The 13,823-nt window shown below is 42.0% G+C and overlaps 1 protein-coding gene across 2 annotated transcripts; it reads right to left on the bottom strand.

Annotated features, from left to right (window-relative positions):
- Nucleotides 1-3,820: 3,820 nt before the first annotated feature.
- On the bottom strand, nt 3,821-12,918 carry LOC147606423 (plasma membrane ATPase-like). Of its 2 annotated transcripts, XM_086791714.1 has the most exons (23): nt 12,610-12,918; nt 11,913-12,079; nt 11,734-11,810; nt 10,779-10,898; nt 10,366-10,476; nt 9,969-10,106; nt 9,658-9,792; nt 9,395-9,574; nt 8,628-8,834; nt 8,427-8,546; nt 8,187-8,306; nt 7,611-7,733; nt 7,386-7,490; nt 7,152-7,296; nt 6,834-6,998; nt 6,421-6,659; nt 6,306-6,338; nt 5,935-6,016; nt 5,668-5,828; nt 5,364-5,537; nt 5,029-5,211; nt 4,385-4,557; nt 3,821-4,267 (listed from the first exon to the last, which is right to left on the bottom strand). In XM_086791714.1, the coding sequence occupies exons 3-23, from the start codon at nt 11,791-11,793 to the stop codon at nt 4,171-4,173; spliced, it is 2,871 nt and encodes a 956-aa protein (XP_086647840.1). In that variant the 5' UTR covers nt 11,794-11,810; nt 11,913-12,079; nt 12,610-12,918; the 3' UTR covers nt 3,821-4,170. The 2 variants fall into 2 exon arrangements, with proteins under 2 accessions (XP_086647840.1, XP_086647841.1); XM_086791715.1 differs by lacking the exon at nt 6,306-6,338.
- Between the last annotated feature and the right edge of the window lie 905 nt (nt 12,919-13,823).

Consider the following 13,823-nt stretch of genomic DNA (forward strand, 5'->3'; position numbering starts at 1 on the left):
CGATCACCAGACTAGATTTGAGCTATGCTGTTGGGTTGGTGAGTCAGTTTATGCATGTTCCTCGAAAGCCGCATTTGGATGCATTGAGACGCATACTGAGGTATGTGAGGTCTACTTTGCATTGTGGACTATTTTATGAAACTGGGACAGAGATGTGTACATGGGTACACAGATGCTGATTGGGCTGGTAGTATCTCAGATAGAAGATCTACTAGTGGCTTCATGTTTTCTTTGGGGAGTGTTGCTGTGACTTGGAGCAACAAGAAGCAGCCTACGGTTGCTCTATCCAGTACAGAGGCCGAGTACAGAGGTGCTACTATGGCAGCATGTGAGGTAGCTTGGTTGAGAAAGCTACTTTGCAGATTTGGGTCGATCAGTGGATAGACAAGTTGTCATGTTCTGTGACAACATTAGTAGTATACAGTTGGCAAGGAACCCAGTTTTTCATGCTCACACGAAGCATATAGGGGTCCACTACCATTTCGTCAGAGAGAAGGTCTTGGCAAGAGACGTTGACCTTGTTTATGTCAGCACACAAGGCCAGGTAGCTGACATCGTCACAAAGCATTGGATACAGAGAAGCTCCGTAGATTCAGGGCTTTGCTTGGTGTACATGAGATGGAGTTGAGCTCGAGGGGGAGTGTTGAGATATCGAGCTCATCTAGTGAGGCGGTGGACGCTGATGACCCGCCTGGGGGATAGACCCACACTTACACCACTGGCATGGTTGGTGAGATCATGGGTGATATGCAGCCAGTGGGATGACAGGCTGTGTGACAGCCATTCTAGAGACTGGCATAGTTATAGCGCCAGCTCATTTAGTTGGGTTCACACTATAGAGAACCCTAGTATGTATTTGGTTGAGTACCTTTTCATAAGTGTGTACTCTTATCTTTGTATATGGTGTATTGAGTGTTGAGTGAAGAAGAAGAAGATTTTCAGCCTCTCACCTTGTGTTTTCTCTATTAGGGTTTTGTGAGTGTGTGTGTGCTTGCAAGAGCTCAAGCTCTCTTCTCCCCTGCATCTTTTCATAGTTAGTGCCTCGACATCAATAGCCATTTCCTGTTTATATATCTTTTTCGCACCACATGAATTGTTAAATCTTGTGATCCATATAAGTAGGTACACTTTTCAAGTGCACATACATTACACATGCTTTATGCTTTTTATCCCAGGCACTTATATTTGAGCAACGACTGCATCCTCATTAACAACAAGACATTCAATAGTAGTCTGGTAGACCACTAAAAAACCTACAGCAGTAACCTCGTTAGTAGCCAATCTTGCCGTCAACAAAGAATTTACCCTGTTGCTATACATAAATCAGTGCCCTCACCACAATACCCTCAAGACCACCAACCATTACTAGGTCCGAGGACGAACCTAGAACTGGGAGGGGGGAATGTTAACCCAAGGTTAACGGAGACAAGCTAAGAAGACACATCCAGCTTATGGAAGAGCTAAGAAAAGGGTGTGTACGTTTGCAGTCAAGAAGGGGTGGCCACGGACATCGAGAACTATCAATTTGTTGCCCAAACCATGCAATGGCCACCCAAAGCGAGACTTTAGATGCGTGTAACACACCCTAATCTCGCATTTGTACTTCATGTTGTACTCAATGAGAATGGCATGGCTTGTATAAAGGCCATCATTCTATGCACTTTATGAGAGATCTCTAGTTACTTCTCATTAGTTCAATTTTTAAGTGTTAGGTGTCCAACTTCAGTGTGTGAACACTTGTGGTGTGGCCAATAAGTGGCATGTATATAAGTGACTTTAACTAATGAGAAAGGGATATTCCCTTAATGTTGATAGAGAGTGTGCTCTTGCTCCTTGTGCTCTAGCTCTCTACCCTATCCTCTTGCCCTCTTGGTAGTGCTTGTGTGAGAGTGACTGTGTGTGAGAGTCGTTCCCTCTTGCCCTCTTGGTCGTACCATGTCTTGCTAGTGAGAGAGTGAGAGTAAACTATTATCTTGTGCGGTGGAGCACACTCTTGCAACAACGGGGGGTCCCAAGCTCTACATAGCCAACTCTTGTGGTGACGAGAAGCTTTGTGCTAGTGCGTGCGGTGTATTTGGGCTTTTCAGCTTGCAACCGTGTGAGCACATTCGATCGCACTGTGGACAACTGCCCATTCTGTACACTTAAGATATTGAGTGTAGAGTTCTATGAGGTGTTTTGCATTAAACCAACTCTCGTCAGATAGTTTGCGAAGATGTGATCGATCATTCACATAGCGGTTGTAAGGTATTAGTAGTTGCCACCAGAAGTGTGTGATTGTATTCACTTAGTCCATGTTATGGACAATATTATTTTACATCAGTACATATGATTTTATTTTTCTTAGCCCGAAGTTTTCCCTCCTACAAGCCCACCCCCACGCATATACATACATATGAATTATGCATACATGTGTGCATACATGTATTCTCTCTCTATCTCTCTCTCTCTCACACACACACGCGCGCGCACACACAATAATGTCAACATAGTAATAATCCCTTATATAAGCAGGTCTAAGCAATAGTTTGTATTTTTGGCTTAGGAACCATTTGAACTAAAGGCTAATTAACATTATTTAATTGGCTATCATAGACGGCATGCGTGCGGAAGGGAGACGTGTAAATAACATGCACACGTCTCCTCTCCTCAATAACTTGCACACATGCCTCCTCTCGGCTCAGAGCATATTAAATGTTACATATAGCCTATAATTCAAATGGTTCCTTGGCCAAAAATACAAACTATCGCTTAGACTAGATTGGTCAATATCTTTTATGTGATGAAGCACCTTATATTTGCCTTGGTAAAGTATCAATTATTTAATCTAGCACCCTAAATATTCCCTTGGTAAATACCATTTGTTTGTATCAAGCACTCTATATTTTGCATAATTTTTGTATTTGTGATCTACCTCTTGATCTCGCTATAGGAAGCTCCTCAGGTTTGGCAAAAGCTGTCTCAAAGCAGCCAGGAGTAGAGGTGGTACATAGCAACCACTGAACTGGAACAACTTGGTTTAGTTGAGGACCATGTGATCTTACATCTTGTGGCAGGGCCAAAAAGGAGGATCTTTAAACATGAACAACCGCATGGGCATGTTCCACGCCACTACTGCAAGAGGAGGAAGGGCATGGACTGATTCTACTACTTCATAAAACTCCTGGATGAACTGTCCAAGGAGCTCACCTGCTCTTGCAGCAAAATCTCCTACTAGGTGGTCGCTATCTACATCCAACACATCCTCGCAACAGGTACCCTCGACTCTAAATGCACTGGAGCCGTTTTTGCTTAGATTCAGCGTGCTCTTTGCAGTGCTGGTGGATCATCCAAGTCTCTGTGGACAATGGCAGGCAAAAATCTTCCCTATGCCAAACTGCTTCTACTGTATTTATTTTACAATCCCAGTTGAAATTTGTTATTGTCTTCCTGCAGTTTCTCTAATAAATCTCGGTTACTTTGGAGCATTGTCTTTATTTTGATTGGTTGGAAAATATATCTTTTTTTGAGCACTGATGCAGGTTTTAACTCAACCTCATAAAAGACTAGTGCAACATTTTCACAGGGCCAAGTAGACTGCCCAGTGCCCAGGTATGCCAAACAGCCTGCCTGAGCCGAAATGTAGTCTACTTTGTTCTGTTATCTTACCCCCACCCATCAAAAGGAAAGAGCTCTTCCCCTTATGGCCAGGAAATCTAACCGTTCCAACCTCTGTCCATCAAATGGGCATGGGATTTGTCTGTAAAGACCTCCATCATGCTCAGTTACATACCTCAAAGAGCCTAAAACAGCAGCATGAAAAGAAATAGTCTCGGATCTCCTCAAGTCTATTGCATTTGATAATAGGTTTTATGGAGGTTAACATTCTGTACATGTACATATGCATTTACGAAATAAGGAACTTGATAAGTAAAATATCCCTCTCATTGCAAGATTTGGTGAAATGCTGGCCAAACCTTGCACTCCTAGATGATATCTAATAATCACAAAAGCATCATATATCTAATAATCCTAAAAGCATCATATATGGGGAGAAAACTAAAACTTACGCCCCATACACCAAAATCATGCTTTATGGATTCCTTAGGGACTAGACTCTTGCACTGTATATGCTTGCTGGATGGTGTTAATGTCCAGCCACTTAAACCCGACAATCTGATCCTCAAACTTTCACACTGTATAGGCTTGCTGGATGGTGTTGAGGTCCAAACCCTTCAATTTGACAACTGACTCCATGTGCCCTTTCAAGGTGTGCAGTTCCCTCAGCCTGTGGACATACAGTCAATCAATGAATGCTCTTTAACATTTCATAACAAGGCATCATTACCACCATAATCTTTGGCTGCATCAGCTTTCATACAAAGCAAAAAGAGACCAAGTGTACCTAGCAATTTCTGCACGGCGTTTGGCCTGTTCAGCTATTTCTGAAAGCTCATGGTAACTTCTCTTGTCTGAGAACTGTGAAGGCTGATGCAGCCCATGTAGCGTCCTCTGTGCGTGAGCCCACTGTGCCTCTCTTGCTTTTTTACCGTAGTCTTTCTTTCTTGTAAATGCAATCTGCAGTAAGATCATAAAAAGCGTGTTGAAGGTCTCCCAACAATTATGTCAAATAATAATACCCCTAAGCAACACATAACAGATGACATCTTCTTGGCCCTTCAGACCAAGGTCAGACAGGGGGCATCCACCGCCCAGCCGTGAAGGACATGCAAGTTCTATTTAACCTTTAAATGCTGTAAAGCCCCATATACTGCTAGTCTAAAGGTGCACAAGAAGATGGCAAAGTTCCAAACTGTCCGCAGCTTTGTAGGTGAGTTGGTAAGTAATTGCACTCCTGAGCTGGAGGTCTTAAGTTGAACTACCACTCGCTTCAGCCGATGGACACCTGGTTCTTCACTAGTGAATAATGGCCTCCCCCCCCGCTCCCGGTGGGTAGAGCAAGAGAGATGCAACATCATTGACTGGATAGCAGGATCTCGACCCTAAAAAAAGGAAAAGTAAAAAGCTTTCAAACTATGCACTTTTTACCTTTTGCTCCAGAAGCAGATCCCATGCTTTCCCACTCAGAATATAACGGACAGCAACCTTGATGATGTCCAAAGGTACATAAAACACCAGGCTATAAAGCCAAATGACTCCAGCCCAACCCCATCCAATCGGTCTTATATTAGCAAAGCCCCAATGGGCATACACTGCTATAAGAGTTGCAACCTGTTTAACAAAGAACCAGCAAGCACTTCAACAACTCAACAGGAAATAAAAACTAATATAGGTTGCTCATCCCACGAGGGTTGAGTGGTAGCTTAAAAAGCATGCGGGCACTATTCAATGGTGCACAGTTATGAACTGAAGAAAAGCACTACCATCTGTGCTATGACAAAGGCGGTCACAAGTAGTAGGCCTGGACGCTCGATAAAGGACCAGCTTCTTGACCTGGTGACAAAAATCAGTGCTTGGCTTACAATGCTCACTTGCAAATACACTGCAGCAGTAAGTCCGCTACTGCTCCCGCTTATATCTCTGACGTGAAAGTGCCTCTGCAAGAAAAGGCAGAAATACCTCAGGTTTAGAGCTGACAACAATCTAGCCTACCCAACAAAAGTTATCACAAATGCTACAGAAAACAGACATGCCCAATTATTTAGAAAGGGCTACACAATCACTTACTGGAAAGAAATCTGTCTTGTGAATAAGCCAGAAGAAGACGACTGTCATGATTGCCAGGTAAGTCCCAAGAACAATACCAGTTGCGAAGATTTCTTTAAGCTTCCAGCTGTCCGGCAAGGGAGAGGGTTTAACTCGATCTTTTGAGATTGTCATGATGGTACCTAATGAAGGGGCCAAGAAATTATTACGTCTAATGCACCCCACGTGCATCCATTCTAGCTTCACAATCATTCTAATAATTAAGGTTCAAATCATTTGATAACTTACCATCATTCAATATGGCAATGATGAGAACCATGAAGGGTGAGAAGTCAAATTGCCAAATCAAGGCCAGAAGCAGGAAACCAAGCTACATCCCACAAAACAGAAAAAGGGGTGAGTGTTTTGCACATTCTCAAAAGCAATCCTTGTAAATATGTATCAGGGTTCTCTAGTATATGGGTGTCTAGCCTGGTGGTGGTGAATTTCTCATACCTGCTAGCCCACACCGACTGGACACATTGTCTATATGTATATAAGCCCCCTGCTCACCCCCCCCACCCCCCCCCCCCCCCCCCTCACACACACACACACACACACACATATATGTATGTATGTACTACGGATCTGGAAAGGGTAGCTGTTACATATGTTCTTACCACTACACGAATGGTGATAGAGACTGCATATATCTGCAACAGATTTACCACACCAGATTAAGTCAAATTTATAGGAAACAGAGAGACCTTATTTGGTAGGAACAGTAGTGCTTACTGTATAATTTTTCATCCTCTGGAATATTGCTCGACTAGTGAGAACAGCACTGACAATCACACTCAAACCTGGCTCTGTTAGCACAATGTCAGCTGCACTCCTTGCAGCGTCTGTTGCATCAGCAACAGCAATTCCTATGTCTGCCTTTTTTAATGCAGGGGCATCATTCACACCGTCACCAGTCATTCCACAAATGTGCTTTTTCTCCTGTAACCGTTTGACAATCTCATACTTGTGTTCTGCTCATCAATGTTTATACACAATTGTTAAGAACATAACCAAGAATCTTGGCATAAATCAAGACGTTATAATGCCTCAAGTGCAAATGCAGAACAAGACATGACAACCATGGTTCCTTAAAATCAGGCATTTGGCTTGAATATTTATCCGTTGAGCTTCCCGGCATAACTTACCTGGGAACACTCCAGCAAACCCATCGGCCTTCTCAATAAGATCATCAACAGGAAGAGCTGCAATACTTTCATCTTTGTGTTGTCCCAACAAAGATGATGATGGATACATGTTAATGCCCATACCCAATCTCCTGCCTGTCTCCTTTGCAATGGCCAATTGGTCACCTATTAACACAGCATTGATCCTTCGACATTGTTAGCTTGACGGTTTCTTTATATAAAATCACAAGAACATAATCTCGATTGGGACGACTAATTTGATTTCACTCTCTTACTTAAAAAAATGTTCCCTATAGCTGGATGTGAAAAAGACATTGCCTGTTATCATTTTGACATTTACTCCAAGATTCAAAGCCCGACTGATAGTCTCAGCACTATCATGACGAGGAGGATCAAAGAGGGGCAATAAGCCACAAAACTGCCACGGGCCGCCTCCACTGTCTTTGGACTTTTCAGGCACTTCCTGTTGGAGTACTTGAAAATTAGATGGATTCTTTTAGATGAAGTTGACACTAAAAAAAAAATCTTTCGAACCTCTGAACTTGAAAATACCTGTCGTGCAACTGCCAAAGATCGCAGCCCTCGCTCAGCAAACTTATCAATCACTGCATGCACCCTTGCCTCAATTTCTGACCGATTGTACGCTAGTGCCAAGATCTGTATATGCACCATACATGTGAATTTCAGTATCAACATCAAACAAATATAATGGGTGTAAAACAAAGCAGGGATCATACACAATCTTCTACGAGCAAGTCATTGGCATCACGACAAGACCTGTTCTGGAGCACCTTTACTAGCTCTGTACCACAGTCCATCAGCTTCAATGTATGTGAGAGCTGTTCGCTTGTCTACTGGGTTAAATGGAAGAAAATGAACTTCTGTAATACTTGCTCGAGCCTGCACTAAAGCCAAATCAAGGCCACATAAGTCAAGGATTCACATAATTGAGAAGGATTCCTACCAATGGTTGGAAACGTAACCACAAAACAAGCATCTTGCTCTCAAGCTAGCCCAATGCATTTCATTTTCACCATAAAGGAATTCCAAAAAAATTGTGTTGTGCATTCATCTAATAGTATAAATGCTTAATAGATTAGTCAAGCTCATGCATGTATTATTGCATATGTCAAATGCTCAAAACTTTGCACCAGCGACAAAAGTGCCTAATTAAGATGGGTGTACTTTTTTCTCACACTAGAACATGAAGTATCACAAACGATTAAATTCTGTAGCAGTGATTACTCCCCTTTAAAAGCACATAGAGATCAGTGTGATCAAATATGATGTTCTTCAACTATTTTTCAATCCCCTGTAAAAGAAGACTAGAGATAACTGTGATTAAATGATTACCTCCTTTGGATCTGCTAGCATCCCCACAATGGCTGCGTCTATGGCATCTTGGTTCTCTGTCCTGGAGGCTCTGGCTGCCAAAAGAACTACCATCTCTTTATCAACTTCCTTTGAGAAAATCTGCAGCATTATACAACCATACAAAAAACCTTTTTCATCGGATAGCATTCAGGAATAGTACTGATCAGTTAAGAACATAAAAAGAAACCAGACACTGCAAGAAAACATGTTTGTCCTTGCCTCTATAAGATTTCTGTCCACTGTCAGTTTGTTTAAAGTGAGAGTTCCTGTTTTATCACTGCACAGAACATCCATTCCAGCCATTTCCTCGATGGCAGTCATCCGCTTCGTAATAGCACCCTGGTGCAGGCAGAAAATTGAACTTTCCAACAGTGCCAAGAATGCATTCAAAACTGCAAGACAACACAATTAATCTCTGACCTGCTGTGAAAGACGATGGGACCCAATGGCCATTGTGACAGAAAGCACTGTTGGCATAGCTATGGGAATTCCTCCAATAAGGAGAACCAACAGGTTGTTGATCCCATCCCTGTAAGCTCTGTGTTGTATTGGATACATGACAATGATCTCAACAACGATCCCAATGGCAATAGAGCAGATGCAAAAATTACCTATGGCTGTTAGGACCTGCAAAATATGATAGAAGAAAGTGAACTTGAATTTTGTGCAGATCATAGATGCATGAGTGTTCTTTTTAGCAGAGACACCAATTAGCCGCATTCCAAGGAAAGAAAGGATAGCTGATCAAACAAGCAATGAGTTTGTATGGTACTTTGTTGACTGCACAATGCAGGCAACCACTGTTACTAACAACAGACCATGTTTCGAGTGTACGGTGCCTGTGTTCTAGACTGAACTTCAAGAGCGCACTACGGCTAAAGAATTTTTAATGTATGGCATGATTGCATCAGCCATGCCATCAGGCAATGCAAAGCAACAAAAGGGCCACCAAATATGACGATGGCATGGAAGACTCCATTCTTGTAATAGATACAAGTTTATTGAGATGTGCATAAAGCTGCTGATTTCCTCACTCCACACCCAGCTGTGTTGGAAATCAGTAAAAGGAAGAGAAAGAGGTGACTAAAATGAACGATTGGACTTTCCCTCAAGACTACACATCAACAGCCATTATGAAATGTAAAGACAATAGGTTGTATAAGGGTGCCTTTTTTTCACTGCATAACCTTCTGGAAGTGACCAACTTGGTTCGTTGAGTCAACAAGATGAGCTGCTTTGCCAAAGAAAGTGTACACTCCTGTTGCTATGACAACGGCCTCGATCTCACCCTGTTTGCAAGTTGACCCTGAGAAAACCTCATCTCCTGGTTTCTTGGTCACAGGTAGAGACTCCCCAGTAAGAGCAGACTGTACAGGAAATAGAACAATGAATGTTCTCTAAAAAGAGCTCATCTACATAGAAAATCGTTGATTGACTGCATGGTAGTAACCTGATCAATTTTCAGGGGGTCACCCTCCAAGAGGCGTGCATCTGCTGGGACGATGTCCCCCAGCCTGATGCTGATGATATCACCAGGGACAAGCATTGATGCTTCTTGTTCACTCCATTGCCCATCCCGAAGAACCTGGAGTAAAAAATTAACAAAATGAGAAGTTCTAAGCACATAATCGATCAGCTTAATGCATAAACGAAGGTAAACTTACAACACGAACCAGCTAAAAATGGAAAGCAAAATCTGCTTTCCATGCTGAGACATACAAGGCATGGCCGGGTATTAGTAGAGGAACTGCTGTGGCTAACCTTGGTTTTTGGAGCCAACTTTGCCATGAGAGCAGCTGCGGCATTGCCAGCATTGTTTTCTTCAATAAAAGATATAGTAGAGTTGACCAAAAGAAGAACCACAATACCAAGAAAGTCCTCCCAATCAGGAGGCTTACTCTGCAAGGTTACCAAAATTGAGACAGATTTACACACATACCCACACCTGAAGGTGAACCCTCTCCCCACACCCATTATGAACAGTTAAAAATTGTAACTGCTCAAAGGGTAAAAAAGTGAGAGTCGCGACATGATGATGATGATGATGATGATGATGATGACGACGATGATGTGATGCCATGATGTCAGGAAGATGACTATAATTTACCAAAAATTAATATTTGATAACAATGAGATGATCACAGGGCATGGTAGATACCTGTCCATCAACTTTGCCATTAGCCAAGACAATTGCCATAAGTGCTGCTGCCTCCATCACCCAGGATAGGGGATTCCACATAAATCCCAAAAACTTCAAGATTTTGCTTTCCTGTGTGTGTGTGTGTGTGTTGGAGGAATTGGGGGGGAAGGGAAAAAAATAGTATCAGTTCTGCCATGGAGTCATCCAGTCGAAAAATATACGCCAGAAGACAGCGAGCTTCTGTGGCTATTGTATACAACATTTTCCAATTGATTGTATTTGGAAATGCTTTCAAAACTTGGATTTAAATAGGCGACATGGCATTTATCAAACGTGCAAATGCCACAGGTGTAATCTTAAGAAAACAGGAGAGAGAATCTTTAGGATGAAAGGTTAAGCTCAAGGAGATTAGTACTAAAACACAGCCTTACGGATTTCTCCTCTAGCTTGTTGTATCCAAAGACATTAAGGCGATTCTTCCCCTCCTCGGAAGTAAGTCCATCCTTGGTGCATCTTAGCTGCTCAAACACTTCTTCTACCGGTATCCGTTCCTGCGGCCAGAATCAAAGCATCAAAAGACACAAAGAGAAAAGATGCCATCTGAAAGAAGTGGTAAAAGCAAAAAGGCACAGGGAAGAAAGGAGAGAAAATAAACAAGAAATTAAAGCTTGTAAAGAGATTAAGCAAAAAACTGCAAACCAGCACATTGCCCAGTTCAAATCCTGGCCACAAATTGTAACGCCTTCCGGCGGGAAGTCCATCCCTCTCGGTGGATACCAAAGTGCGGCTATAGAAAGGAACTACTCATGAACTAAAGCAAAGAATTGAAGCCCAAAAAAGAAAAGGAAGCAGAAAAGCATGGCTTGTGAGAAAAGCAAAAAATGTAGCCAAATCATGGAATCAAAACCTCTAAAATGCAAAAGAAAAGCTCAGAGAAGGTAGGAAAGTAACAGCTTGTGAAAACACACAGAAAGGCCATTGAAAGCATGCGGAGTAGACAAAGCATTGATTTTTAATTGGGTAAAGTTTTTTAAAAAATGGCTGTTAAAAGCATCAGCATGGTAAGGTTATATTGGCTAGACTATACCAATCCATTTTTTTAGAATTATAGAAGATTGTATTGGATAAACTATATTAATTTATAATCACAAGGGCATTTCTATACCCCTAATCCAGTATCATGAAATCACAAGGGCATTTCTATACCCCTAATCAAGTATCGTGAATATATATATATATATATTCAAGTTGTTTGCTTTTATAATTTATGATACTGTGTCTAAGGTTTATAAATTTGAAAAGGATTGCCCAAGTGGGCTGTAAGGGGTTTAAAAAAAACAGAGAACCCAAAAAGAAGAAGAAGAAGAACCAGAGACAGCACCATACCAGATCAACCGTTTGGGAGTTGAGAGCTTCAAGGCTGATGGCCTTTTCGTTGGCTCCCATGGCTGCTTGCAGGAAAGCTGTAGGTTTGGAAGGGTGAGAGAAATGGAGATTGCTTTTACTGCACAGAAGCTTTAACAAGGAAAAGGTTGCTTACGAGCCTTAAAGGTAGAGAGACTTACGCAGAATGTGGCTGGGTCAAACCGTAAAGTCTGATGCCGAAACCCTAAATTCCGAAGCCGAAACCCTAAACCTAATTTGCGATCATATGCAGACGTCCTTCTTCTTGCCTATGCTCACTGCATTTATCGTTCTGAGTGTTTCTTTTGGCTTAAGCCTGCCGAAATCCCTGCAGATACAACCGCCAAACCCGGGTAAAACCCCTCCAGAACCCTAATTTAGTATGTGATTGCCTCACAAGGAAAATGAGCGTATTACTCGATCAAATTGCAATCAAGCGCTCTCTCTCTCTCTCAATTTAGCAGATAATGTCGTCGGTCTCCCCACTCTCCCCCCCCCCGCCTCTCTCTCTCTCTCTCTCTCTCTCACACACACACACACACACACACATTTAGCTTAATTTAGCAACCAATTTTAATCGTATCTGCACCAATCTACGCGCACGCATTTAACTTAATTTACTGCGATCGTGTCTCTCTCTCACACGCGCGCGCGCGCACATTTAAATTAATTTAGCAGAATTCCAATCGTCCAGCGTCTCACACCCTCCCTCTCTCTCTCATACACACCCCCCCCTCTCTCACTAGCAGACGATTCCCCTCTCTCTCTCTCTCTCTCTCTCTCTTACACACACACACACACACACATTGGCAAACAATTCCAACGTATTATCTGCACCAATGTCTAATATAAACGGACCTGCTCGACTCTAGCTTCAAACAACAGAAAGATTAAGCCGACCAGAGCCAATCTATCATCATACGCGATTCAAAGACTGCGCCGTAAACCCGAGCAAAAACAATCAGAATTTCAAAAAATATTGTTGCGATTGGGCAGCAGAATCAGAGTTAGAGAGAGGAGGAAATGAAAGGCTCGCGAGCTGTTCACTTCTTCTACTGCACGGTCAAGTAACGCAGCAGACGAAGCAAGAAAAAGGCGGAGCGACGAAGTAGTGTCTGTAGAGGCGAGAAGGTGCTTTGTAAAGAAGCAAGGAAGCAAGAAACAGCCGCGACACCTGACGGTCACGGCCCGCCTAACGGCCGTCATCGCCGCCTTTCCGTCAACTAAGAGCAGTGCCATCAAAATTCAAATAAAAAACTACCCCTGAAATTTGAAAAAATACTTGGAAATTTTAGAGCGTTTACAAATTCTAAGATTTTTTGGCTGGATTCAGTTTTAAATACTTTAAATTTGCCCAAAAATTTTCAACACACTGAAATTTTAATTTTTATTCTGATTCGCGATGCATTCCTTAAAAAAAACCCACATTGTCACCCCATCTCAGACCCTTCATCCTCCCCAATTTTTAAAATAGAAACATTTATTAAATCACTTATAAAGACTTGTAAATCAATCAATCTTTTAGTAGGGATTCAATTTTCATTAATTTATTTTCTACTAAGGATTTCAAGTTGATCAAATAAATTTTCAATAAAGATTTGAATGAAGGAATGATTGTTAGTTTGATTTCCAATGAAATGTAAAGGTTGTCAAAAATGCAAAAAGTGAATTTGAGAGAGGTTGAGAGAGACAATAATTCTTATTTAATTTAAAAAAAAGAAAATGAACATTTGCATTCCCAAGCCTATAAACTTGGCAGTGTAGAGCTCCTTATGAGGCATCTGGGGTGTTAGGTCATAGACTAGGGATTAGATAGGTGTTTTCCACCTTTTCAAGGCCAGCCAGATTGTACACTTTTTCGTACATTATGAATATAATGAAACTCAACTATCTCTCTCTCTTCTCTCCAGCTTCTGCTTGCGTTTTGCATATCAGCATGTTCGAGGAAGGTGTTTAGGGCTGAAGGAAGACTTCCACAGCTTCCGCATGTGACACCTTGCTTGCTCCTATATATGGACAAATGATCTTTAATAGTCCTTTAAAGCCTAGTGTTTGGGATCAACGTGCATAGC

Source organism: Cibotium barometz, chromosome 57 (genome assembly GCF_041138505.1).
Source record: "Cibotium barometz isolate CiBa-2024 chromosome 57, ASM4113850v1, whole genome shotgun sequence".
NCBI lineage: Eukaryota > Viridiplantae > Streptophyta > Polypodiopsida > Cyatheales > Cibotiaceae > Cibotium > Cibotium barometz.